We start from the raw sequence: 26,545 nt of genomic DNA, 5'->3' as shown, positions 1-26,545 counted from the left end.
AACAAATATTTAATGGTAATAAGTGCACAGACAAAATATTTTGTGAAAGTTAATTATTTGGGTTACAATAAAATAATATCAAAAACTTCTATTGAATCTGCACTGATCAATTTTTCGCACCAAAAATCTTCGGTTCATGGTTTGGAATTTAAACTAGGTATAGATCTTCATTCTTCCCAACAGGTGGAATCTACTTATTTATTAATCAACTGTTGTTTAATGCCATACTCATAAAATTTTCACTTATATGATATAAGTGGGGAGGTTAGCCAACAACCTGAGGATGGAGCGAGTTTCCCCCAGGACCCTGCCCGTATTCCTCCACAAAAATGCTGGTAGCCATCGTATAAGTGAAATATTCTTGAGCACTGCATTGGTAACTTAACACATGATGGTGGCTTGTATTATGGATGGAGGACATCAGAGTGACTGGGATAAACCACATTCCCTTGGTAAGTCACTGACAAACTTTCCCACAGAGCTATGTACACAGAATGCTGACCATGCTGATGGAAGAATGTCAACAAACTTTTAACTGCGCAAATGGTTAGAAACGATGGCCAACCTTGTTATCCAAATCTAATCTTTAAAGATAAAACAATTCCAGCTCATGATGGCTTCCTCTCTGGTCGCATGTGGGAAGGTCTGTCAGCAACCTGCGGATGGTCCTGGGTTCTGCCCGGTTTCCTCCCAGCATAATGTTGGCTGCCGTCACATAACTGAATTATTCTTGAGTACAGCATGAAACACCGATCAAATAAATAAACAAATAAATAAATGAAAGATAAAAAACGACAATGGAATTACATGTAGTTCACTTTGATATTATTCACATTTGTTTCAAATGTTACATGTAACATAGATAATATAACTGTACATGGAGAACTGGGAATATAAGGTACAGTAAATTATATACATGTCCACTATAATATTGTCTAAATTAAAGTACTGGTACGTATGAACTTAGTAACAACCATGATAAATTTGTCAAAGCCACTTGCACACAACTAGTACCTCACTAGCACACCTAACAGTCTCACTCTCAGCAGCTTTCTATCATTCAACTAGTTAAGCAATAATGTCAGTTTTCACGTTTTTTTTTTTTTTTTTTTTTTTTGTTTCAAAGGAAATTTCAGGTTTTCTTCCACAATCCATTTACTTATGCAAAAACAAGTTGTAGGGAGACCAACTATCATTTCCATTTTTTTCTACTCACTCTGTTTACATCACTGTAATCTAGACTGCACAGTTTTTAAAACTTGTTGGTAAGGTTCTCCAGCCAATTGTACAGTTCTATAAGCAGTCAATTTGCCATTCTGTGGACTCATTGCAGGCAAACTACAGACTCAATACAAGCAACCCACTAGCACAGTAGTGACTCACTACAGGCAAAACCATTGGTTGACTATTTGAACCACCACAGGCAAACCCAACTTGCCACATGCAAACTTGTAGCTCACAACGGGCAAGTCACAGTCTCAGGACAGGCAAATCAATGGCAGACTTTTGACCCCCTTCTGGTAAACCATTGGTTGACTAGTGGTCCACCGCAGGCAAACTTGTAGCTCACAACAGGCAAGTCACAGTCTCAGGACAGGCAAATCACTGGCAGACTTTTGACCCCCTTCTGGTAAACCATTGGTTGACTAGTGGTCCACCGCAGGCAAACTTGTAGCTCACAACAGGCAAGTCACAGTCTCAGGACAGGCAAATCACTGGCAGACTTTTGACCCCCTTCTGGTAAACCATTGGTTGACTAGTGGTCCACCGCAGGCAAACTTGTAGCTCACTACAGGCAAGTCACAGATTCAGGACAGGCAAACCACTGGTAGACTTTTGACCTCCTTCTGGTAAACCATTGGTTGACTAGTGGCCCACTGCAGGCAAACTTGTAGCTCACTACAGGCAAGTCACAGACTCAGGACAGGCAAACCACTGGTAGACTTGTGATTCACTACTGGTAAACCATTGGTTGACTAGTGGCCCACTGCACCAAAGCTTATAGCTCACTACACCTAAGTGATATTCTCATTACAGGCAAACAACTGGCAGACTTGTGACTCACTACATTTGATTAGTGACTCTCTGCAGGCAACCTTATAGCTCACTACAGGTAAGTGACATTCTCACTTACAGGCAAACTACTGGCAGACTTGTGACTAGCTACAGGTAAGTGACATTCTCACTAGAGGCAAGCCACTGGCAGACTTGTGACTAATTACAGGCAAGTCACATTCTCACCACTGGCAAGCCACTGGAAGACTTGTGACTAACTACAGGCAAGTCACATTCTCACCACAGGCAAGCCACTGGCAGACTTGTGACTAACTACAGGCAAGTCACATTCTCACAACAGGCAAGCCACTGGCAGACTTGTGACTAACTACAGGCAAGTCACATTCTCACTACAGGCAAACCACTGGCAGACTTGTGATTAACTACAGGCAAGTCACATTCTCACTACAGGCAAGCCACTGGAAGACTTGTGACTAACTACAGGCAAGTCACATTCTCACTACAGGCAAACCACTGGCAGACTTGTGACTAACTACAGGCAAGTCACAGTCTCACTACAGGCAAGCCACTGGCAGACTTGTGACTAATTACAGGCAAGTCACATTCTCACCACTGGCAAGCCACTGGAAGACTTGTGACTAACTACAGGCAAGTCACATTCTCACCACAGGCAAGCCACTGGCAGACTTGTGACTAACTACAGGCAAGTCACATTCTCACAACAGGCAAGCCACTGGCAGACTTGTGACTAACTACAGGCAAGTCACATTCTCACTACAGGCAAACCACTGGCAGACTTGTGATTAACTACAGGCAAGTCACATTCTCACTACAGGCAAGCCACTGGCAGACTTGTGACTAACTACAGGCAAGTCACATTCTCACTACAGGCAAACCACTGGCAGACTTGTGCCTACTACAGGCAAGTCACATTCTCACTACAGGCAAACCACTGGCAGACTTGTGCCTACTACAGGCAAGTCACATTCTCACTACAGGCAAGCCACTGGCAGGCTTGTGACTAACCACAGGCAAGTCACATTCTCACTACATGCAAGCCACTGGCAGGCTTGTGACTCCCCACTGGCAAACCAAGCTCTCCACTGGCAAACTACTAGGCTGGCTTACATTGTGTAAATGTGTATATGTAGATGTGTAAATCTAAACTGACCAGGAAAAGTGACAATAATGGGATTTGAACTTCTGGCTGAGCAATACCAGCATTAGTGCATACCAACCATGACTAAATGTAGAAAAAAAATGTCATAGATTAAGTACTCTAGATCCTCAAAAATGTGAGCCACAAACTTCAATCTGCAAACATAATTCAAAAGATTTATTTATTTATCTTGTTTGTTTGTTTTACGCCGTACTTCAGAATATTTCACTTACTCTATGGCTGCCACAATTAGAATGGGAGGAAATAATTCAAAACATTTTGAAGATTAAAATGTATTGTTCACTTAGGAACATATGAACTGCGACAAAACTGCATATTATTAAATAAAGTGTGCATACATGAATTTATTCATACTGTTTTCAAAAACAATATAACTAACAGATCATGACTGTGGCTTGACATCATATTTCCTCTCTCTCTCTTCTTACAGTTACCCGTACCTCTGTCGATACATGTGCAGTTCACCCAAAGTTTGGTAGCAGATACTTTCTTCTGTCACTTTGCATTCATTCCATTAACTGGTTTTCACTGTTCGCCTGTCCTTCTATTAAAATCCGCACATCTATTTTAGCAATACCCTCATTCCAGGCATGCACAATAAAGGGAGACAGCTTTGGAGCACATTAGGATCAGGGGAGATAACCCTGCTAGTCTTGCTATCAGTGTAGTGCTCAACACCTCACAGGATGGTACAGATTGGCCCTATAAGTCCGTGGCAGAGCTTATTTCATCCTCCAAACTGCTCAAGAGCAGCTTTCACTCTGAAACAATTCAACATTACAGTTTTTCTCATGTTATTAAAGTTCATATTCATCACCTTGCAATGCCTACAATGAGCCGGAGGTGTACAGTTTATGTAATGGACTGTTTCTTTGTGCTAACAGAATATTCCCAACGTTACACCAGTGCTTATCATTCAAAAGTTGTGTATTCTTCAGCCTATGTTATGATTTTTACCCACCCGACTGTTAGCGTGGTTACTACACATCTATACTGTGTAACTATGTGACTTTCAGCACACTCCTTGTTAACAACACTTTGGTGAACCTCAAGACGTTAAAAATTGTTAAACATACATCCCGTTGAGCAGATACAGTGTTTCATTTGTAACATTCTTGTCTCTTCAAATTAGCGCGTTGTACACAATAATTAATATTAGATGCCTTTTCATTCAGACGAGAGAAAGTCGTTCACAATATAAACTTTAGCTGACCACACCTTTATCAGAGAACTTTCACCATCCCCAACATCCCTTTAATTAGATTTAAAGGAAAGAATGTTTAAAAAAAAAACTGAATCAAACGCTGTCAAATGTTTGTATTTTAAGGCCCTGGGTCACCTTTTCTTTCTCTTTGATATTCCTATAAATCCAGTTATATCATGTACACTGTATACGGTTCCTAAACCCCACTATAGAATTCAATCATTTGAATGCCTATAAAAAAGTCTACAGCAAACAGAAAAATACATTTTTATTCAGTTTTCAGGTGTCCACCTAATGAGCCTTACTTCAATTTTTCATTGCCAGTATCATCACTTACTTTTCGTTCAGTATAAGGTCTTGATGAGTCTGCGTCTGTAACTGATGTAAGATTTTCTGCACACCCATGTCTCGTAGTTTGGCTTGTCTACTGTGAGCACCTGAAAGACATACACTTTTGATTGTTTTCATTTCTTTGTGCATGTCAACAGATGTTCCATTTAGGCCTCAAGTTTTAATACGACAAATCTAACATTAAGCAGAAAATTACACATATTCACACACTACTCAGTTTTGAATCAAACTTTCAAAATGTTACCAAGTCAAATGCATTTTTTCCATTCTTCATACCTATTTCTCCGTTTCAATACAAGTTTTGTAATTCCCAAGACTACAAAATCTGTCTAATTTCTTTAAACTAAAATATATAACAAAATACCTTCTTCATCATTCCAGATGAGGTTTGTGATGCAGAGAGTGGCCGTCAGTTGGAGGTTTACACTCGTGCACATCTGAAACACACGACACAGAGGAAAAAAATGAACCACAAAAATGTGTGTTATTTATTTATATTTTTATTTATTTATTTGATAAATAAATGTTGTTTTGCGGCGAACTGAAGAATATCACACTTATCCAACAAAGTCCGGTATTAAGGTGGGAGCAAGCCGGGCAGAGCCAGAGGGGAACACATGGCTAACCACACAATCAAAGCGTCAAGTCAAACATTCATATATCACTTACACCACAAAGGGGATTTCTAAGCTGTTAATCGACAGATCCTTATCTAAAACAACCTAAAATACTAGGTCCCAAAGGAATATACAAGAAATAATATATAAATACACGTAGTTATGGAGATGGAGACACAATAACTGACCATCAGGGGCTGTTTGATAGACTAAGGGACTCACTAAATTGCTTTTCAGCTTATTCATCAGGGATGAATACAAATGAATTTTAACAATTTTCGGGAAACAAATACGGGTTTGAAAGTGATGTGAAATCTGGTCTGAAATATGGTCACCATATCATATCCTATTTTAAATGCTTTCTATGATGTAGCAAAAGTTCTTAAATATAGATGACAACAGTCTTTGTAAAAGTTTAGCTTTACGAATCAAATGTCACTGACTTCATCTCTTCAAGGCCCTACAAACATTGAAAGCTGAAATTTCCTGTCCAAGGTCGGGTTTGAACCCTCAACTCGTGCATCTTAATAGCTATTACAAGAAATAGTGCATTTAACCAGTAGACTTTGGCCTGTTCCCTGCATTCTTTTGAACATACATCTGATCTATTTCAGTGTAGCGTTTCCTAACACTTTAACCTTTTCAACCTTTTAAAGACACTTTTTTTTTTTAAAAAAAATACAGAATCCATTCTGATTGGCTGGTGTGAGAGATAGGCAAACCCAGGCTATGCCTACCATAAGCTGAACTTTAGGCACGGTGCATTTATTCAAGTGTGACCAAGACTGCAAGATTTAACCTGGGAAACCCTATATTCATTGTCATCCAATCAACATCTATTCTGTATCCCTTTAAATGTAAATTATGCATAAAATTATTATGAAAATGACTTTATAAATTATTTGTTTGCGTCACGTAAGATGCAAGCTTCATAAAACTGTGCAAATTATTTCTCTACCCATCATATACTGTAGTTCTCTCAGAATGTTTCAAAATATTTTTTGCAGAGGTGTTAAAAAAGGTTTAAAAATTAGGGTAGATCCCAAACGAAGGCAGAGGCAGTTTTACAAAATCAACCCTGTTCATTTACCCACCATATAACTCATCAATTTCTTCAGCACATCTTCATTTGTCATGATATAATCTTTGGCAGAGTTTCCGTCAGCTATATTTGTCAGGATGCACAGTGTCTGTCAACACAAAATTTAGTTAGTTAGTTATTTGATCAATGTTTTACACCGTACTCAAGAACATTTCACTTATACAACAGCGGGCAGCATCACAGTGGGATGACACAGAAAATGGTGTGTCTTTACATTCAATTTATTTACTTTTGATGGGTTTTGATTATTTATTTGATCAATGTTTTACGCCTTACTCAAGAACATTTCATTTATACGACGGCGGCCAGCATTATGGTGGGAGGAAACCGGGCGGAGCCCGGGGAAAACCCATGACCATCCGCAGGTTGCTAGAAGACCTTCCCACGTACGGCCAGAGAGGAAGCCAGCATGAGCTGGACTTGAACTCACAGCAACGGCACTGGTGAGAGACTCATGGGTCAATACGCTGCGCTAGCGCTCTCACCAACTGAGCCACTGAGGCCCCTGATGGGTTATGTGCTGTTCTGAAGAATATTTCACTTGTATCATTACTCAGGCTGGTGAGTATAGGCGGTCAGGAACAGCCTGACAAACGTACTACTCTGTAAGACAGCCGTGAAGTTAAAGATTACCCAACTGCCCTAGCCTGGGTGAAAACAAAATGGGTCACCCCATGAAGAAGATACTGAAAAGCCCAATGTTTGCCTCTCCATCAGTGACACAAAAAAAATCACCAAATAAGCTTTGCAGAAATACTATATCTGGAAATCCGAAATCATACACACCCAGTGAATATGCTGATGCTAACAGTTACTCAAAAATAGGCATTTTCCTAAGAATAAAAGAGGGGGCTTTTGTGGCTCAGTTGGTAAGAGCACTAGTACAGCATAATGGTCCAGGAGCCTCTCACCAATGCAACCCCGTTTTTCTCCCATCCTAATGATGGCCGCCATCGCATAAGTGAAATATTCTTGAGTACGGCTTAAAACACCAATCAAATATACAAAAAAAATAAAAATAAATGAAGGCATTTTGCTATGCTACATTAGGGGGACATCTTTACTCGTCCACAACGTCTGTTACATAGGGGATAACGTGATATGTACCTTCTGGACCTTTTTACAGAATACAAAAAACACACATGTACAACATTTAAAAGAGACATATTCAGAACTTTTGAGCTGGTTCTGCTAAATAAAAAAATGAGTTGCATTTGACTCCTAACTAAACCTCCTGGGCCTATATTTTCCAAAATATGTCAATTAATAGATTTATAAGGGGAAATCTGTCACTGGTCTAAACTGACCGCCTGATGAGATAACATGCATATGAGGCAGCTCAAAAATTCCCACAATGCAACGCTTGCTCGTGGATCGTACAGATGGATTGAAACTGAATTATACCGCTAGAGCATACCAAAAAAGATCTTCCTCTCTATCGATAATGTTTAATGAAGTATTCGTAATTCCCAACGATCTGTGCAGTGGGACTGAAGTTACATGGTAGACCACATAAATACAACACAATACCGTATCTGACATTTCAAGTTCATAGAACATCTCCCGTCGGCTACACAACAAAGGGGAGGTAACTGACCCAAAAAATCAGCCTTCTAAACACAGTGAGCTGAGTGAGTTGATCGTCGAAGGGAAACCTCCGGATAAAACTGAACATTCCATTCTTCACTCAAAGTCAGATACGCATAAGTAGACATCTAGAAGTCTCAAATTTATGTAGACGTCTTCTAAAATGTCAGCACAATTTTGTCAACATTGATGGTATGTCCATTTAAGTATGAGTAGACATTCTGCAGTAAACAGACATATCTGGTCTATGATATTACATGTACACTTCCACAAAGGTACATGCTTCTGGGGAAAATTAACTTCACTTTCAGACAGAAAGGGAGATAACTGAAGTTCACCTGTTCTTTGATGTCCAGAGAGTGATCTCCCTCTAGGATGAGAATGACAGCTTGGATCATCTGTTTGCCATACATATTCATAAGCAGATCAATATGCTGAAACAGCAGAAACAGAAGTATTAGCGATTTTAATATTGGATTGTTTTTTTTTATTGCTAATCTCAAGAATTTCCCACTCATAAACAAAAGTATGATTACACATTTATTTACTTACGGATTTTCCTCTCTGGACGTGCGTAGGAATGTGCAACCCACGACCATCTGCAACAACATGCGGATGGTCCTGGGTTTCCATCGGGCTCTGCTTGGTTTCCTCCCATAATAATGCTGGTCATCGTCATATAAGTGAAATATTCTTGAGGACGGCGTAAAAATACCAATCAAAATCAATCAATCAAATCAATCACTCATGGGTTTGCCAAGGGCTGAACGCAATACTCATAATTTTTCATTTATTCATGTTCAATACGATTAGTGGGTTGTGGACGACTCAATTCCACAAGAACCATCGATGTTCAACCTTACCAAACATCCAGGGTTGACCCGATAATAACTTTGGACTGTTAGTTACGACTGTCACAGCTAACAATCCCTTCTTGCAAGTGTGAATCAATTGTAAGTTAGTGCCACGGTTGTGATCTTAGTGATTTACAATAAACTTAAACTTAATATCTTTTGTGAAAACTGTCCCTGCACATCAGCGACAATGTCATTTATTTATCCTTATGATTGATATTTTACACTGTACTCGAGAATATTTCACTTATATGACTACAGCACCCAGCGTTATGGGGGCAGAAATTATCCCCAGCCTGCTGGCAGACCTTCCGTCTGATCGGAGAGGAAGACAGCATGAACTGGACTGTAACTCACAGCGGCTGCATTGGTGAAAGGCTCCTGTGTGGTTTATCTTTGCATGAGAGATTTTAAGGACCTACAGACTCACCGGTTTGCCAGACAGTAGGTTTCTCAGTAGCCCCAGTGTCTTGATGAGAATGGAGGGTATGGGGTCAGACAAAAGCTTCAACAACCTGTCTGGTCCTACTGACGTTATGATGTGGGTCTTTAGCTTCTGTTCGGCCTGGAATGCCATGTTCTGGAAAAAAAAATTCAAACGAAAAAACATGGTGTTTATCGAAATCTAAAAATGAAAATGGTCCAACATTGCAGCTTTCTTTTTCACCACCTATGATTCCACCAGAAAACTTCTTATCATAAAACAGGAGCGCAGTGTTTTTCTTTTTTTTAACATACCACAGATCGCAACTGATCTAGCTCTACACCTGGAATTGAGCGAGTGAGTTCGTGCTTGGGGTTTAACGTCGTACTTAACAATTTTTCAGTCAAATGATGACGAAAGAATCCTTAGAGTACATGTAATGTGCCTCCTTGTTGTAGGACAGATTTCCACTGCTCTTTTATCTAGTGCTGCTTCACTGAGATGCCTTACTGAAGGCAAGTAAGGTGCCTTGCCTGAGCCATTATAATGATACCAGTCGTTGCACTATCCCCTTCACGCTGAACACCAAGCGAGGAAGCTACAACTTCCTCTTTTAAGGTCTTAGGTGTGGATTGAGCCAGGATTGACCCTGAATCTACCGCTTCCAAAGCAGACCCTCTACTCTACACCTGGGACCGATTCCACAAAGCCCTTTCTGACTTATGTCAAAATTTTAAAAACTCTGTACAACGTTTAGTTTTTGGTACTGGACTGAAATTTTCACAAATATGTCTCAAGATAAGATTGATGAGGGGTACAAAACCTTAATTTCTAAAACTCAAAAACAAGCTTTGAAATCATCTTTTAAATTATGACTAAAGTCAGAAATGGCTTTGCAGAATCAACCCCTGTACATTGTTACACATCACTTTTAACTTTATTTCAGTCATATCAGACTGGTGTCCCCTTGTTACAGACTGGGCTCAATGTCCCCATGTTAACATGCTGCTGCCTCACTGAAATGTCATGCCAGCGTCCCCACCCAGTCAAGGAATACTGTTCTCTCCGGAGAGATATAGAAAAGACCGGGGTAGAAATCTCACCCTATTTTGACAAGAGTGCTCGAAAACAAGAAGAAAAAGAGAGTCATGAAATGTCACAAAACTGTATGTTGTTTGATACTTTTTTTTTTTTTTTAATTTTTACGGACTTTAATGGAGTTTAGAGATTATACTGGCTTTATACACCAACATGAGTAACTGTGGCCCCTCGTGGTAAAAGCACCAACTTCTGTCTTAATAGGCCAATGGTTCAAACCCTAAGCAGGCCGTTTTGTAGTATTAATGTCCCCCAGATTTTCAGTGCCTCTTACCATCAGTCCCCAGATGCCGTTCAGTCTAAGGGACGGGTCCTCATGTGATGTCAGCCTCACCAAAATCTCCACAGCTCCCTCCTCCAGTATGGGCTGAAACAGCATGACATGACATACTACTACTGTAAGTGCATGTACAAATACCACCAACCAATCAATCAATCAATCAATCAATCAACACATAAAACTACTCCATAGCAACATAGCTGCAATGCTGAGAATCCCATGCATTCATAAAACCGCCGTTTAACACAAGCTTCTTCAGTTTTCTTGAAGAGCTTAAGTATTGACGTTTTGAGAATTTTAACCTATTCATTAAAATAATAGAGACACCATGCAGTGTCGAACCTGATGGATGTATTTGGGGTATAAATTACAGGTGGCCAGGAATATAAGCCAAAGGCTGAGACAGAGAATTATCACATCTACTGTACAATGCATATTTAGTAATGTAAATAACTTATGTATTTATATCTTCTTTTGAAGAATACTTTCTTTACATGGTGGTGGTTTACAGATTGTCAGCGGACAAACCTTCACATAATACGCAGCTCCCTCAGCCAGATATGTTTTTTATTTATTTATCTGACTTTTACTTAATGCCACACCCAGTTACCCTAATTCTTCAACCTTTTTGATCCGCCTCTGCAACCAATATTTAGACACATTCGGATAGAACGATGGGGTTGTAGAGAAATAATCAGCACAGTTTTAGGAAGCTTGTATCTTTAGTGACACAAATGAAATTGTTTTATCGTCATTATCACAATAATTATATACACAGATTTCACTAAAAAAACATATTTAGAGGTCGAAAAGGTCAATGATTTACAGTATACAAAGGTGATCCGTTTTGTGGATGGAGGGAACTGCAGTGTGAGGAGGAAACCACACTGTAAGGAGGAAACCACACTGTAAGGAGGAAACCACACTGTAAGGAGGAAACCACTGACACTTGGCAAACCTGACTAACTTTCCCACACATACCGCCATGTAATCACAAGAGCAAACATTGAGACCTTCTAGTTTATACAAGGTGATGATTGTTGTGCTCACCACTGGTATACAGAAATCTGGAAGCTTACCTCTTTACTGGGTGAGAACTCCAGCAGTAAATTACACAGCACAGAGGAGGTGACAGCCAGGGCTTCGTGGGGGCCATTCTGGATTATCTACATGTAATGGCAGAACAGAACAGAGACTGAACACAACAGAAGAGAGAGTTAAAGGAACAGAACCTAACAGAGAGGTAAAGGAGCAGAGCAGAGAATTAAAGGAACAGAACAGAGAGTTAAAGGAAGAGAGCAGAGCAGAGAATTAAAGGAACAGGAGAGAGAGTTAAAGGAAAAACCTAACAGAGAGTTCAAGGAACAGAGCAGAACAAAACAGAGAATTAAAGGAACATAACAGAATGGAGAATTAAAGGAACAGAGCTGTGTTGAAGGGACAGAACAAAACACAGCAGCCAATTAATAGAACAGAAAGGAGTGTTAAAGAAACAGCACAAAACACAGCAGCGAATTAACAGAACAGAAAAGAGAGTCATGGAAACAGAACAGAACATAGAAGAGAATTAATAGAACAGGACAGAGAATGAACAGAACAGAACAGAGACTTAAAGGGAAAGGCCATTCAATGTTGATTTTTTATTCATCTCATTGGTGTTTCAGCCCCCATTTAAGAAAGTTCACTTCTTTGTCAGCAGTTAGGTTTATGAGTGAAGGAAACTTGGCAGAGTCCAGGAGAAAACATTGCTGCTTTGCCAGGTACCTGACAATCCTCCTGACATATTCATGATAGGGACCAGCTATTGCCAGAGAGAATGTATATTTCCTTTGGTTTTTGCATAAAGACAAGGAGTCATTCCGTTTGTGTATATATTTAGTGTCTTTGAAGTATCCATATCACAAAATTTAACGCTTTCTTTCAATACAAAGTTAAATAAGCTTCACACTTCCAGTTGTTGTAATATGATTCTTTCAACTACACCCATGTCATCATAAACCCGCCCCTTCCCCCGAAAAACCCACACATAACAAAAAAACCCCACAAAACTGTATAAAACACTCCTGACCTTCATTAGTGGTTTCCAGACGTTGTAATCGTGGAAGGTCGTCCTGAGTTGTTGTACAGAACGCGACAAACTGTGAAGACATCGGACAGAGGCGACCTGGACCTTTACAGAGTTACTGTTCATCCCGTCTACAACTTGCTCCATTAACCCATCCATTTCCAGTATCTGAAAGAACACAGTGACTGACTAAATGGATGAGTAAATGGGAAATTACAGTAAATGGGAAATTACAGCAAATGGGAAATTACAGTAAATGACGTAAAGTTTCGCACGGGCTGAGTTGGCGATAAGATGAGAGAAATGGGTGATTAGCCCCCCGTCTGTTCCATTACCCTGCATGGCAGCTATGGTCTCTTATCCCCGCCACATGGGGTCAAGTCACTTACAGCGAGTACAGGTCTCCCGGCCAGTCCACATGCATTTATAATTATACTCATGAATTAAGCTGAAGTAAGTATCAAGTCAGACAATGACTATTACAAACCTATAAATTAAATGCAAACACTATCTCTCTCCATGGACATGCCAAACAAGCTGTGTACAAATGCTACACTGAGTGGCACTGCAGACGTCGAAACGGCAACATACAATTGTTAGGGTAACGTGGACGTCACTTGGCAGCACTATCTTGTGAACGGCTGTTTATTTCCTATGTATGTGGAGATTTCGAGACCTGCTGATTGTAAGTTGTTGCTGTAAATGTAGTTTGACATCATCTGTTGGTAGTTTGCAAGTAAGGATTCACGGGGTGCTAAGTTCTGAACATGAAGAGCTCTGCATTTTAACAAATATTTGACATGCCACTAAACATGTGTTTTAAGGTACAGATTGGTGACACTCAATATCCTGGGAGTTTTCTCCCAAATACCCATTCATCATTAAATGGCAATCATAAAACAATCAAGGTGCACCTTTTATGAAGTAAGCCTTTATGTACTAAATTCATTATGATTAAAACTGAGGAAAACGTGAAGTGTTGGTGGCAGGAGCGCATACAGACTGCCCAGTGTAGCATGAGCTTGTTTAGTACATTCAGAAACCATCCATATAATCCCGACCATCCCAATGCTCTCCCACAGCACCCAGTCAGTAAGAGCCACAATCAACACAATGAATTATGGGATACTCTGTCCATGTCTAAGGGAGAATCTTAAGGTCATTCACCATAGTGTTTATCCTGTCTAAACCCTGCTCCATCAGCCCACTCATTTCCAGTCAGTGAAATAAGTTTGACTGACAATGATTGATTTGATTTGTTGAAATTTAATGCATATTTAAGACTGTTTCACTCATATGATGGTTGCTAGCTTCACAAGGTGAAGGAAAATCTGTCCCTGAAGTATAAAACCACTGCCTGTTTGGCAACCAACTGATAAACTTTTCCACATGTGACACATAAATACATCACAAAAACCGATCCAGAACACTGCATCCACAAACAAGTGGGTGGTCACGCTCAATCTCCAGGGAGTTTTCTCCACCAGTGTTGTGTACAGTGCTCACTTCCATCCGTATTGCTACCCTAAGTGACCATAAATTTTGTCCATGACTATCTGACCCATTTTTCTTGATTCTGAGAGTCTTATTGATTTAAAAAGGTGTTTTGAGGTTTGCCTGAACATGGGATGATATTCTAATAGAAAATCTTCAGCACCAAAAATACTATTTTATGACATTTATTTGTTTCTAAGTATGCACCTTTCTGAGCGAAATTTTAGGTCATTTACGGTTTTGCATGTTGAGGCATCCAATTCAGTGTTGTAAGTCAGGCCGAATCTTTACAGTGTGTGTACTCACCAAAATAGCCCAGAAATATCAACCAGTACAATTCTTTATCCTTAAATTTTAATGCTTTTGTGCACATTTTCCCATTCTTGTACAACACAGAACACTAAATGTTTATAACTACATCACTTATGAGACGAGACAACAACAACAACAAAGCACAACAAAACACGCTGCTGTTTATAAACAAAGTCAGCTTCTTTTCCACAGAAGTTTTGCCCATACTTTTCCCGAGCTATTTATTAAGTTAAGTTATTTTCCATGCACGTTTTAGAATTGGATACATGCATTGCAACATAATGCAGCCATATCGTGTCGACACAACCGGATGAAATTCACGCCTGCCTCACCCCTACGTGTACAACTGTTCTAAATTGACAGGCTTTAACACAAAATGTAACTGGCTGCAAGAATTACCAAGACTTACAACACAACTAAAGTATGCAGTTTTGGTAGATTCTGCGTCAAAAATAGCTTAATATCTCACCCGTTTTCGAATATCCTCGTCATTGGCAGCCAGTGCGGCGAATGCTTTGAACGCAGCTTGCTTGAGTTCATCCATGGAACTGACATCCTGTGTGGATGGGTGAAGAGAAAGATGCACATCACAGAGGCAACAACAACCACCAAATAAATGAAATAAAAAAAATGATATAATTATTAACATATACCATTTAAAAAAGCAAATATCTATTCATTGAAGAAAAAATACATTTTTCTCCGGCTGTAAGTGGGAAGGTCTGTCAGCAACCTGCGGATGGTTGTGGGTTTCCCCCGGCGTAAAACACCAATCAAACAAATAAATAAATAAATGAAAATACATTTTTGTTAAATGGGTCTTTTGTTAAATGGGTCTGGCTATAAATAGATTCAAATCTGTTCAAGATAACCATCATGACAGCATAAGACAACATGTCATAAATGGATTCAGTCAAAGGCAAAAGAACATGGTACATATTTCAGAGAAGGCGAAAAAATCGTTCACAGCTGTACTTATTGCGGTGATTAAAGACAATGCAAGACTACTCTTGCAAAAGCTCGCAAATATGAGTCTGTATAGTCCTGTTATATCTACATGGTTAATAATGAAACAAAAATCTTCTGTAAGTGCACAAGTACAGTTGTACTTACCTTACGCTGATGATTCTTGACAATGAACTGATGCACCTCTGTAAACTTGAGGTACTCCGCCAGTGTTCGTATACAATGATCGGTGATGGCTGCTGTCTTCTGGAGGTCAGAGTTCACCTCTATGAGGTATGCCAGAGCCTCTGCCCCCTCCACTCGCTCCTCAATGCTCCTTTCCCGCTTACACATCCTCACCAGAGTGGGAAGAGTCTGCATGTCACACATCACAACAGAGACATTGTTAAAACTATGTTTGCTAGGCGTACCCCTGGAAACTTCCAGATATGGACCTATTCGGAAGCTTTTATTGGGATTTTTCTTAGACTTCTTTGTTTATTTTTTTGTCTCTTTCTTTGCTCAGTGTTAATTACTTTAAAATTATTCACTTATCTGAGACTTTACACAAAAGCTTATAATTAAAGATATGTGAACTGTATCATCAGCTGTCTTTTCATCCCAACACAACAATAATGGCAATATCACATGAAAATGACAGACCAATAGAGAGGGCTGTTGCCAATTAGAGGACATAAATGAACTGACAAATCAGAATGTCCGTACCTTAAGCACTATGATGGGGTTGTCTGGACTAATGGCACCTCCTCTACACAGATATGTCAAACACTGGGCAGCAGCCATCTGCATTTCATGAGTCTTGTCCCTTGCCAGAAGTTTGACAAAAAGGTTTGGAATCGGTTCTGCATTGTAAGTGGCTGGAATAACACAAAAATACAGTGCAATCCAATACATATCCACCCACCAAAGTTACAAGAGATAATGTGTTTTCAGCGGATGGAAATGGAGGCGCATGACCTTGAAAAATATGTCAAGGTAAATGAAAAACAATACGGTTCATTGAAAACTAATTAAACAATGTTAATGAATTTGAGAAATATCGTGTTTACAAATCTGTTTACAAAAACTCACATGATCTCAAGGACATTTTAAAAAATGACGAAACTTAGAAATACCTGTGGCCACAGCCATGGACACTTGCTCATTCTGGTAACACATCATGGCAAAGCATGACAGTGTGGGCATCTGAACCTGTGATGGCAGAGAAAAATATCTATTGGTTTATCTATGACGGGCCTCCGAGGCTCACTTGTTTACCGCGCTAGCGCAGCGTAATGACCCAGGAGCCCCTCACCAATGTGGTCACTGTCAGTTCAGCTCACGCTGGCTTCCTCTCAGGCCGTATGTGGGAGGGTCCGCAGCAACCAGCGGATGGTAGTGGGTTTCCCCCGGGCTCTGTCCAGTTTCCACCCACCATGATGCTGGCCACCGTCGTATAAGTGAAATATTCTTGAGTAAGGCGTAAAACATCAATCAAATAAATAAATACTGTAATGGCCTAAACTTCCATCCATGGGTAAGTTGTTAAGTTTGCCTGATTCTGGGAGTTCTGTTGATGGGTTTGAGTGAGAAGACATCATACAACGGTAATAATGACACTGTATCTAGCCATTGTTGTTCATTTCAATACATTACATATGGAAGAGTTAAAATTTTAGCACTAATATGCCTGCAACGCGTCTTTCTAAAATTTCAACCCTTCCACATTTACTGTACTAAACTAAAAAATGCTCAAATAAAGAATCATTATTTCTTAATTTTGTGACATTTACATGTATTTGCCTCCAAAAGGCACGTTTTTCAAGCAAACTTTTATGTTATTTACCATAGTATGTGAATATCTATGTAGACTGCTTCAACCCAGTGTGTGCTATCCCTGTAACTGTTAGTTTCAAGTGAACACTTCATTCATGACATCACCAACCTCTATCACTCAAAGTAAAATCACGCAAATTTAGAAACTCAAATACAAGTGTTAAGTACAAGTGACACAACATCATGTTTCCCGGTTTTTCTGATATGGCTGATTCCATAGCTGCGCAAGAATTCCAGATTAAAAATTGACTTATAAAGATACATGTACCAAGGCATCAGAAAGAAACGGCTGTGACTGTTAAAGTATGTTCATAAACACGACGCTTACCTTATAAATGTTGGAACACAGTAGAGGGGCCAGGGCAGCAATGGCACCATTGCTACACAGTAAGGACTGGTGAGTCTCCGTCTGTAAGCGCAAAGCAAAGGCAAATTAAAGTTTTATATCCATATTCTGTATTTAGGGATTTACTTCACTAGTGTTTTATTTAACTTTTAATTTTTCATGCCATACCTTTATTTTTCACTTATGCGATGGCCGTTAGTTTTATGAGTGGAGGAAACAAGAGTGCATGGAGGAAACCAGTGTACATGGAGAAAGCCAGAGTGCATAGAAAAAAACAGTGTGCATGGAGGAAACCAGAGAGCATGGAGGAAAAACGAGAGTGCATTGAGGAAACCCGTGCGTATGGAGGAAACCAGTGTGCATGGAGGAAACCAGAGGCTTGAAGTATACTACTTTCCTACATGTGATGTACAGAGATACAGGCCATTAGTGACAGACAAGCTTCTACGTAACGTTAGACAGTGGAAACGGTCCCTCTAGTGCCATCAACTGACTATTACCATGGCCCCCCAAAATAGTGCAAGCAGGTCAACCTACAAATTCTCTGTGCAAGACAATGAACCCACATCGTATGTACCAGTGATTGAAAACTGGTGCTTTACGCCATACTCAAGGATATTTGACCTATATGTCAACTGCATAACCTATGGGTGGGGAAGTTTGGAGCACTGCACCTTTGATTGGCATTTTACACAGTACTCAAGAAAATTTCACTTATATTATGGCGGCCAGCATTATGGTGGGAGGAAAGCCTGCACAACCCTGGGTAAAACACGATCATCCACAAGTTGCAGACAGATCTTCCCACGTACCTCCAGAGAGGAAGCCAGAACTGAACTTACAGCCACGGCACTGATGACAGGCACATGGGTCATTGCGCCGTGCTGGCGTGCTAACCCCTGCAGCCATGGAAGCCCCCGTATCAGCATCTAACATCAGAACATAACGTAATTTTGGCTGATGCATGCACAGAAGCCTGCACTGGACTCTCACCTTGCAGCAATCAGCAAAAATAGTTGTGATACATTCCTGAGTGCAGACGGACTTGGAGATTATGTTAATGAGGTGAGGTATCACTGTGGCATCCTGGGTAATGTAAAAAAACAAGAAAAACAAATGTTAGACAGAACTACTGAACTCATTACAACAACAAATTCCTAAAGTTTACAACTCACTAATGTTGCATGAATAATTCTGTCCACTGAAAAAAGCTCTTCTTGAAAATCCTTATGACATATGCAAAGTTTACATCTAGTGTGCTTCACTATCACCCTTTTTTGTAGTTAAATTTTCACCTTTCCTTTTTAACTCTGACAGACTAAACTATGTGTATTCTCCCACAATGGCGATAGTCCTATTTAATCAGCTACCTGAAGCATGTTTTTTTTCTACCACATACTGGCCACACGTTTTCAATCGGTCACTGACTGGATTGATTTTTCTAACCAGACGTTGGCAACGGTTTCCTAGCCTAAAATTGGCTGCTGATTTTTTATTTACCAGATATTGATGAAAATTTTATTTTTTAATTTATTTTTTTGATTGGTGTTTTACGTTCGACTCCACATCATGTCACTTATACGACAGCACCCAGCATTACCATGGGAGTCAACTGAGCAGGGCTCGGGGGATACCCACGACCATCCACAGGTTGCTGCCAGAGCTTCTCACTTGCATTACCTTTTAATTTTGATTACCTGATAAATAAAGTCGACAGCTGTAAGTGAGCTGGAGAAGATGATTCTCAGACATCTCAAACAGGCTTCAACATACTTCAGATTGTTGTTAGACAGGCCTGAAACCATAATACGGTAGACAATAATCATGTAGGTCCGTAGGTTGCTGACAGACCTTTTTGCACACTATTATAATAAACATGTACAGATACACTGGAAATGGACATGACAAAAAGTGAAAGATTCTCTCTTTCACGCAGCAGGTATTGAACTACAACCAACGATGTAAGACAGTCCTGCTGTTCCATCTGATAAATTCAGGATTGTTTGGAACCTGGTGAAAAACCAGGATTGTTTGGTGCCTGGTGAAAAAGCAGGATTGTTTGGTACCTGGTGAAAAACCAGGATTGTTTGGTACCTGGTGAAAAACCAGGATTGTTTGGTGAAAAACCAGGATTGTTTGGTACCTGGTGAAAAACCAGGATTGTTTGGTGAAAAACCAGGATTGTTTGGTACCTGGTGAAAAACCAGAATTGTTTGGTACCTTGTAAAAAACCAGGATTGTTTGGTACCTGGTGAAAAACCAGGATTGTTTGGTACCTTGTCAAAAACCAGGATTGTTTGGTACCTGGTGAAAAACCAGGATTGTTTGGTACCTGGTGAAAAACCAGGATTGTTTGGTACCTTGTAAAGAACCAGGGTTGTTATATTTATTTAACTTCTGATTACCCAAATATGAAAATTCATGACTTCTACCTAATTAGGAAATAACAGAAAACAGAGACCGTAGACATACAGGACATTTCACATTAGTACAGGTATATACTAACATGCTCAGAGTAAAGAAAATTCATAATTCTTTTCATGACTTTCTCGAAATTCATGACCTCTCTCTGACAAAATTCATGACATTTATCGTTTTTTCTAAAGGCCAGTGATTTTCTCCAGGCTCAGGCTGGTTTCCTCCACCCAAAACCCTAACAACTGACACACACAATTTAAGTGAAGTGAAATATCATTGAGTAAAGCCTTTGCCTCCCCCCTCCCCCCCCCCCCAAGCAACTCCCCAACTCCATGAGATTTGACCAACCCTTGAGTAAGACAGACACAGTTCCAGCCTCCACCAGACAGTCAATGTTCTCCTCTACCCCCTTAGCCAGACTCCCCAGCACCACGGCAGCCTCTGTTCGTAGCTCTATGGGGGTCACATCGTCTATCATCCACTGGAGCAGCCTGCAACATAAACAGAAGAAACATTTACTTATTTATTTGGCTGGTGTTTTACACCATATTTAAGAATATTTTACTTATATGATGGCGGCCAGCATTATGGTGTGAGGAAACCAGGCAGAGCCCAGGGGAAACCCACAACCATATTGATCAAAAGACCTTTGAGTGGTCAATGTGTATATCATTTACTAAACTTGGATCAGCACAGAATCCTTGCAATCAACAACATCGATTACCTGACATTTATTACTTGTTTTACAGGTGAGCCGACACTAAAAAAACAACAATCTGGAAAACAAAATAAAACTGTAAATCTATCCTTTTTGGGTCCAACACAGACATTTTTTTTAATATTATTTTCCAGTTTTTTAAGGTTTTCAAGTAATCAAGTAAACATGACATTGAGAAGATGATAAAGTCCACATTTCCCTTAAATTCGATTTTTAAACCCTCCTCCAACATTGACAAAGGATTCATTCTGCACCACAATCTATAAAACAAAAATATAAAAAGGTGAGGCCTAACCCTGGACATGCATATATATGTACATGAATATATTAGTCAGAAAGGTCTCAAACTGTCCACTGGGCATTTGTCATATCACAACAGTGTCCTTTTCTCGCAGTACCCCAAGTACACGGCCTGGCCCTTAAGCTGGCAGAAACTCCGAAGGACCAAGACAATTGTTGTGTAAACTCTTATGCCTGGCTGGGGTTGGGATTGAATCCACTTCTCCTGTTTACAAAATACATGTACAAGCGCTGACCAGTTTGCTGAACAGTAAATATGAAAACTGAAGACTGTTTGAAAACTAATTTTTCAAACACAGATGGGCTAGAGATTAATTTTGTATAGAATATGTTGATATATCTATTGTTTTATTTTTTCTTGATTGTGATCTAATTCTTGATATAGGTAAACCTACCTTGGAATGACACCATAATTGATGATGCACGATTTCTGCTTGTTGTTCCCAATAACTATATACTTTATTTTTCTGTGTAAAATGGAAAAGAAACATGTACGATTATTTCATACTATAACACAGTTAATACACACGATGACATCATCATCTCCAGAAGCATAAATGTTACAGTACTTTTCTGTATTTCCTCATATTAATTATTTGATTGCCTTTGTCACTGTGGCATACTGGGAGTTGCTTTTGTCACTGTGGCACACTGAGAACTGCTTTTGTCACTGTGGCTTACTGAGAACTGCTTTTGTCACTGTGGCATACTGAGAACTGCTTTTGTCACTCTGGCATACTGAGAACGGCTTTTGTCACTGTGGCTTACTGAGAACTGCTTTTGTCACTCTGGCATACTGAGAACTGCTTTTGTCACTCTGGCATACTGAGAACTGCTTTTGTCACTGTGGCATACTGAGAACTACTTTTGTCACTGTGGCATACTGAGAACGGCTTTTGTCACTCTGGCATACTGAGAACTGCTTTTGTCACTGTGGCATACTGAGAACTGCTTTTGTCACTGTGGCATACTGAGAACTGCTTTTGTCACGGTGGCTTACTGAGAACTGCTTTTGTCACTGTGGCATACTGAGAACTACTTTCGTCACTATGGCATACTGAGAACTGCTTCTGTCACTGTGGCATACTGAGAACTGCTTCTGTCACTGTGGCATACTGAGAACTGCTTTCGTCACTATGGCATACTGAGAACTGCTTTTGTCACTCTGGCATACTGAGAACTGCTTTTGTCACTGTGGCATACTGAGAACTGCTTTTGTCACTGTGGCACACTGAGAACTGCTTTTGTCACTATGGCATACTGAGAACTGCTTTTGTCACGGTGGCACACTGAGAACTGCTTTTGTCACTGTGGCATACTGAGAACTGCTTTTGTCACTATGGCACACTGAGAACTGCTTCTGTTACTGTGGCATACTGAGAACTGCTTTGTCACTGTGGCACACTGAGAACTGCTTTTGTCACTGTGGCACACTGAGAACTGCTTTTGTCACTGTGGCATACTGAGAACTGCTTTTGTCACTCTGGCATACCAAAAACTGCTTTTGTCACTCTGGCATACTGAGAACTGCTTTTGTCACTCTGGCATACTGAGAACTGCTTTTGTCACTATGGCATACTGAGAACGGCTTTTGTCACTGTGGCTTACTGAGAAGTGCTTTTGTCACTGTGGCATACTGAGAACTGCTTTACTTTCATCATATTTAATACATGCATGTTGACAAGTACTCTGCTACATTACTTTCACCATGTACACCATGTTACAAAGGGGAAAGCAAATACACACGTATATTATACAATTTCACCTATTTCATTTCAAGACTAAAATATACATGTATATCTTTGCTGGGCTACACGAATATGTATAAACACAAAATCTAAAAAAAAAACACTGATCAATTTACAAGGTGATTTATTTATTTATTTGACTGCATGGTGTTCAATGCAGACTGCATGGTGTTCAATGCAGCCAGCATTATGATGCCAGGAAACCGAGCAAAGCAGGGGGAAACCATGAACCATCTGCAGGTTGCTTGCAGACCTTCCCACATATGACCAGATTTATTTATTTGATTGGAGTTTACACTATACTCAAGAATATTTCAGTTAAATACACGCCGGGGGCCAGCATCATAGTGGGAGGAAACCAGGCAGAACCCACGGAAACTCACCACCATTAATTTTCCCACATAAAATGAGAGAGGAAATCTGTGGACAAGACATGCAGGTGCTGGACTTGAACTAACATCCTTTGCATTGCTGCGAGGGTCACAGGTACTAGGCACAATGACAAGAAATGTTTAGTATCTCCATGCATGTGATGAAGAAATATATGTAACTATACTGTAGTCTGGCACACCATTACTCGTAGAATTCTTGTTGTTCACTTACGTTGTGGCATCTAACCATTTGTCAGATTCATTAGAAAACAAATCATCGATGTACCCATGGCAACCATCCACATCCTGTGAAAAATTACAAAAGTAGGGCAATAATTAAATGTAGCCATTTTCTGCTTAACATAACAAAAATGCTTAGTGTGGTCCATTGACAGAGAAAGGGATTTTTCTTGTTCACATAAAGTTGAACAAGTTTTATTTATAATACACTTCATAATTTCTACACAAAAATTAAGCTTCCGGTAATTTTCACCTTTTGATAAAAGCATTTAATGTATTGACCACAATGCTGGCGAGTCTGAAAGAAGAATAGTCAGACAAATCAAGTTAACATGGAGAAACATCAACCTTGACAAAGAAATTTACAATATACAACATTTTCACCCAAATAGTCAATGGTTGGCGCTTTGGTTAGGTGATGTGAAAACAGTTCATCAGTTTCAAACTACTCTGAATTCAAAATCTCAAGACTGATTGTCGCTGTTTAATGTCAAATATATAAAGATATTTCACTGACAAAAGTTCAATGACATTAATTCATAATGGATTTGAGATGATAAAGTTGACAGTCTGATTTGATCATTTGGCAGGACTTCAATGATCAGCATTTCACAAAGAATATCTGCAGAATCCGGTCAACGACAGCTAGGGCAACAATGTCGGTTTTACAGCTCTATTCTGCAGTACAGATGGTGTGAATCATAGATTTAATACCCTGAAATCAAGGGGTCTCATATTTATCTTTAGCCCCAAAAGACTCCAACTCCTTTTGTTATGCTGGCCTAGCGTCTTTAGAGTTTCGACACTTACAACGTTAATTTCGTACTCAACAAAGGTCCAGGCCGATTGTCTTTGTCATCGAACAAGTCTCGCACAAATAAAAGACACCAACCTAAAGACTTACTTCCTGCAACCACCACACCACCAACATACGTCCCTACATGTTTTAGAACAGATTTATTACAGCCAAAACAGCTTCCACGGTATACGCCTCTCGGCCACTGCCACCATGTTGAACAGCTACGCGCATGTCCTACTTCACAGTGGAGTAGTGGGAAGATGGCGATATTCGCCGAGGAGCGTATACTGTGGAAGCCTTCAAGGCTGTAATAAATCTGTTCTCAATCGAGTAGAGACGTATGGCGTCGGTGCGGTGGGTGCGGAAAGCAAGTCTTTGTGTTGGTGTCTTTTATTTGTGCAAGACTTGTTCGATAACAAAGACAATCGGCCTGGACCTTCGTTGAGTATGAAATAAACACTGCAAACATCGAGACTGCAACGACGCTAGGCCAGTATATTAAAAGGAATTGGGGGTCTTTCGGAGCTATCGTATCTTTAACTAATGTAAAGGGTGTGCAAAATCTAACTGTGGTTCCACATAACAGCAAGTCGGTAGAGAGATACGCCGCAACATCAGGCTGTTCAAAAGACAAGTATCTGTGCCGTCATTCCGGCCAGCAGACTGTCAGAAAGTGAATTTGACGGCTCCCAAACAGCCGAGCTGACATGTGCAACAACATCAGTAACTGGAACAAGCACACGTTCACTTTCAGCTCCTAGCCTACTCATTCAGTTCATCACTTTATCACGCTCAAGCAATCGCCGACAAAGGCTTCACACAAAAGACACGTCGTCTACAAGACAAAACAGGGCCAGGATTTCTCACCATTGCCGATAAAATCATCATAAAGGATGAAGTTCGGCCGTCAAATTACATGTACCATCAAAACTCTGGCCTGCAGACGTTTGCAAGGAGACCGGAAGTAGATTCACCAGACCCATGATTTGTGTTATTGATGTTTACCACAGCCTTCCATTAAGCCGGGTCCAAATACAAGCGGGGAACGTGATTATATACAAAATATAAACTCAAAATATATACGGAAATCTTTACTCTTGCTTTAAAACTGTCTCTTTGTTTCTTTGTTTCTTTGCTACGTACATTCACAGGAGTCATATTATTATAAAATATAATAAGCGAAGAGACTGCAAGAGAATGCCCGAATGTGTGTGTCGATAACCACAGGCCCTCGTATCGATCCAACACGCCCGGCCATGTACTATAAGTATAAATATGAAATTCTGTGTTTTATGTACTGGGTAGAAACATCTTTATTCAGCAAAAATCAGTTTTACCTTGCAGGCGATAAATGTACAGTAGTTGATCAATACTACCAATTTGTAAATGGCCTAATCATTCCACTTATTAATACTTTCTACCTGCATGTCAGAAGTATTTAGTTAAAAGTCTGTATACAGTTGTTTAATATTACATGCCCTTGTAAGTTGTATCTGAGCTAGCCAAAAGCGGAAGAGGTTTAACGAGCTTCCGTGGAAGCTTACATATCGGGAGTCTCTGACACTCGTGTCAAAGTCACAAGCTGTTCTGTTTCCGTCCCTCCATCGAAATATGGAATGTGTAAAGCGCGGTAATGTCACGTATAGGCCTATAATAAGATAGTTTCCTTTTCTTTTCTCTCTTAGTAACAAAAAAAATTAAAAAAAAAATTTAAAAAGATATGTGACCAGAATTTATTTTTCTGGTCACATACTGTAAAAACAGAATGATGTGTCACTAACGTCTGTTTCTGTCCACAAATTTCTAACTGTTCCCCTGCGTCCGGTGTCTATTCTTCTACTTTAGGAGGATGTGAGCCAGTCAAGTCATGCAGATCGCAAAACACGTTTTTGTCTAATGTCGTCTATATGACTATGCAGATCAATATCTATAAAAGTGACAAGTGCCCATAAAATCAAAATCGTTATTCTGTTTGATTTATTTTTTGTGCTGCATAAGTAAACGTTATTAGGACGTCATTAACAACTTATATATTACGAGTATATTTGTGGATGTGTACACAACGTTTAATTTTCGGTGTCAGATTTAGACAGTGTGTTTTTTTTTTAAACTATCACAGCCTTATATACATAAAAGGGAAAGTTCAGGGGGATACAATCAAGCATAAAGGCAAATATTATGTTATATTAACGAGTTTATACGTAACATACTCTACTCGAGTGATCTCCCATGCACTGCTG

At 39.8% G+C, this 26,545-nt stretch overlaps 1 protein-coding gene across 1 annotated transcript; it reads right to left on the bottom strand.

Moving 5' to 3' along the window:
• Positions 1–1,122: 1,122 nt before the first annotated feature.
• LOC135464728 (armadillo repeat-containing protein 8-like) lies at positions 1,123–25,236 on the bottom strand. Its single transcript, XM_064742248.1, has 20 exons — positions 25,173–25,236; positions 23,499–23,572; positions 21,543–21,614; positions 20,478–20,620; positions 19,409–19,506; positions 18,705–18,797; positions 17,694–17,774; positions 16,666–16,741; positions 16,256–16,407; positions 15,698–15,904; positions 15,054–15,140; positions 12,782–12,946; positions 11,793–11,879; positions 10,708–10,800; positions 9,342–9,491; positions 8,396–8,491; positions 6,463–6,558; positions 5,116–5,188; positions 4,738–4,837; positions 1,123–3,957 (listed from the first exon to the last, which is right to left on the bottom strand). The coding sequence occupies exons 1-20, from the start codon at positions 25,191–25,193 to the stop codon at positions 3,924–3,926; spliced, it is 1,998 nt and encodes a 665-aa protein (XP_064598318.1). The 5' UTR covers positions 25,194–25,236; the 3' UTR covers positions 1,123–3,923.
• Positions 25,237–26,545: the final 1,309 nt, after the last annotated feature.

The sequence above is a fragment of the Liolophura sinensis genome, chromosome 4 (assembly GCF_032854445.1).
Source record: "Liolophura sinensis isolate JHLJ2023 chromosome 4, CUHK_Ljap_v2, whole genome shotgun sequence".
Taxonomy (NCBI): domain Eukaryota; kingdom Metazoa; phylum Mollusca; class Polyplacophora; order Chitonida; family Chitonidae; genus Liolophura; species Liolophura sinensis.
Note: the sequence above shows the minus strand (reverse complement) of the source record. Positions and strands in the feature narration are given on the sequence as shown.

Bases quoted from the DNA above. Each gene is read 5' to 3' on its own strand.
- LOC135464728 (XM_064742248.1), bottom strand. From the start codon at position 25,193: ATGATGATTTTATCGGCAATG. The intron at 15,141-15,697 runs GTAAGTACAACT...CCATCCACACAG, and splicing joins TCAAGAATCATCAGCGTAAG to GATGTCAGTTCCATGGATGA. The intron at 3,958-4,737 runs GTAAGTGATGAT...GAATTGTTTCAG, and splicing joins GACCTTATACTGAACGAAAA to AGTGAAAGCTGCTCTTGAGC.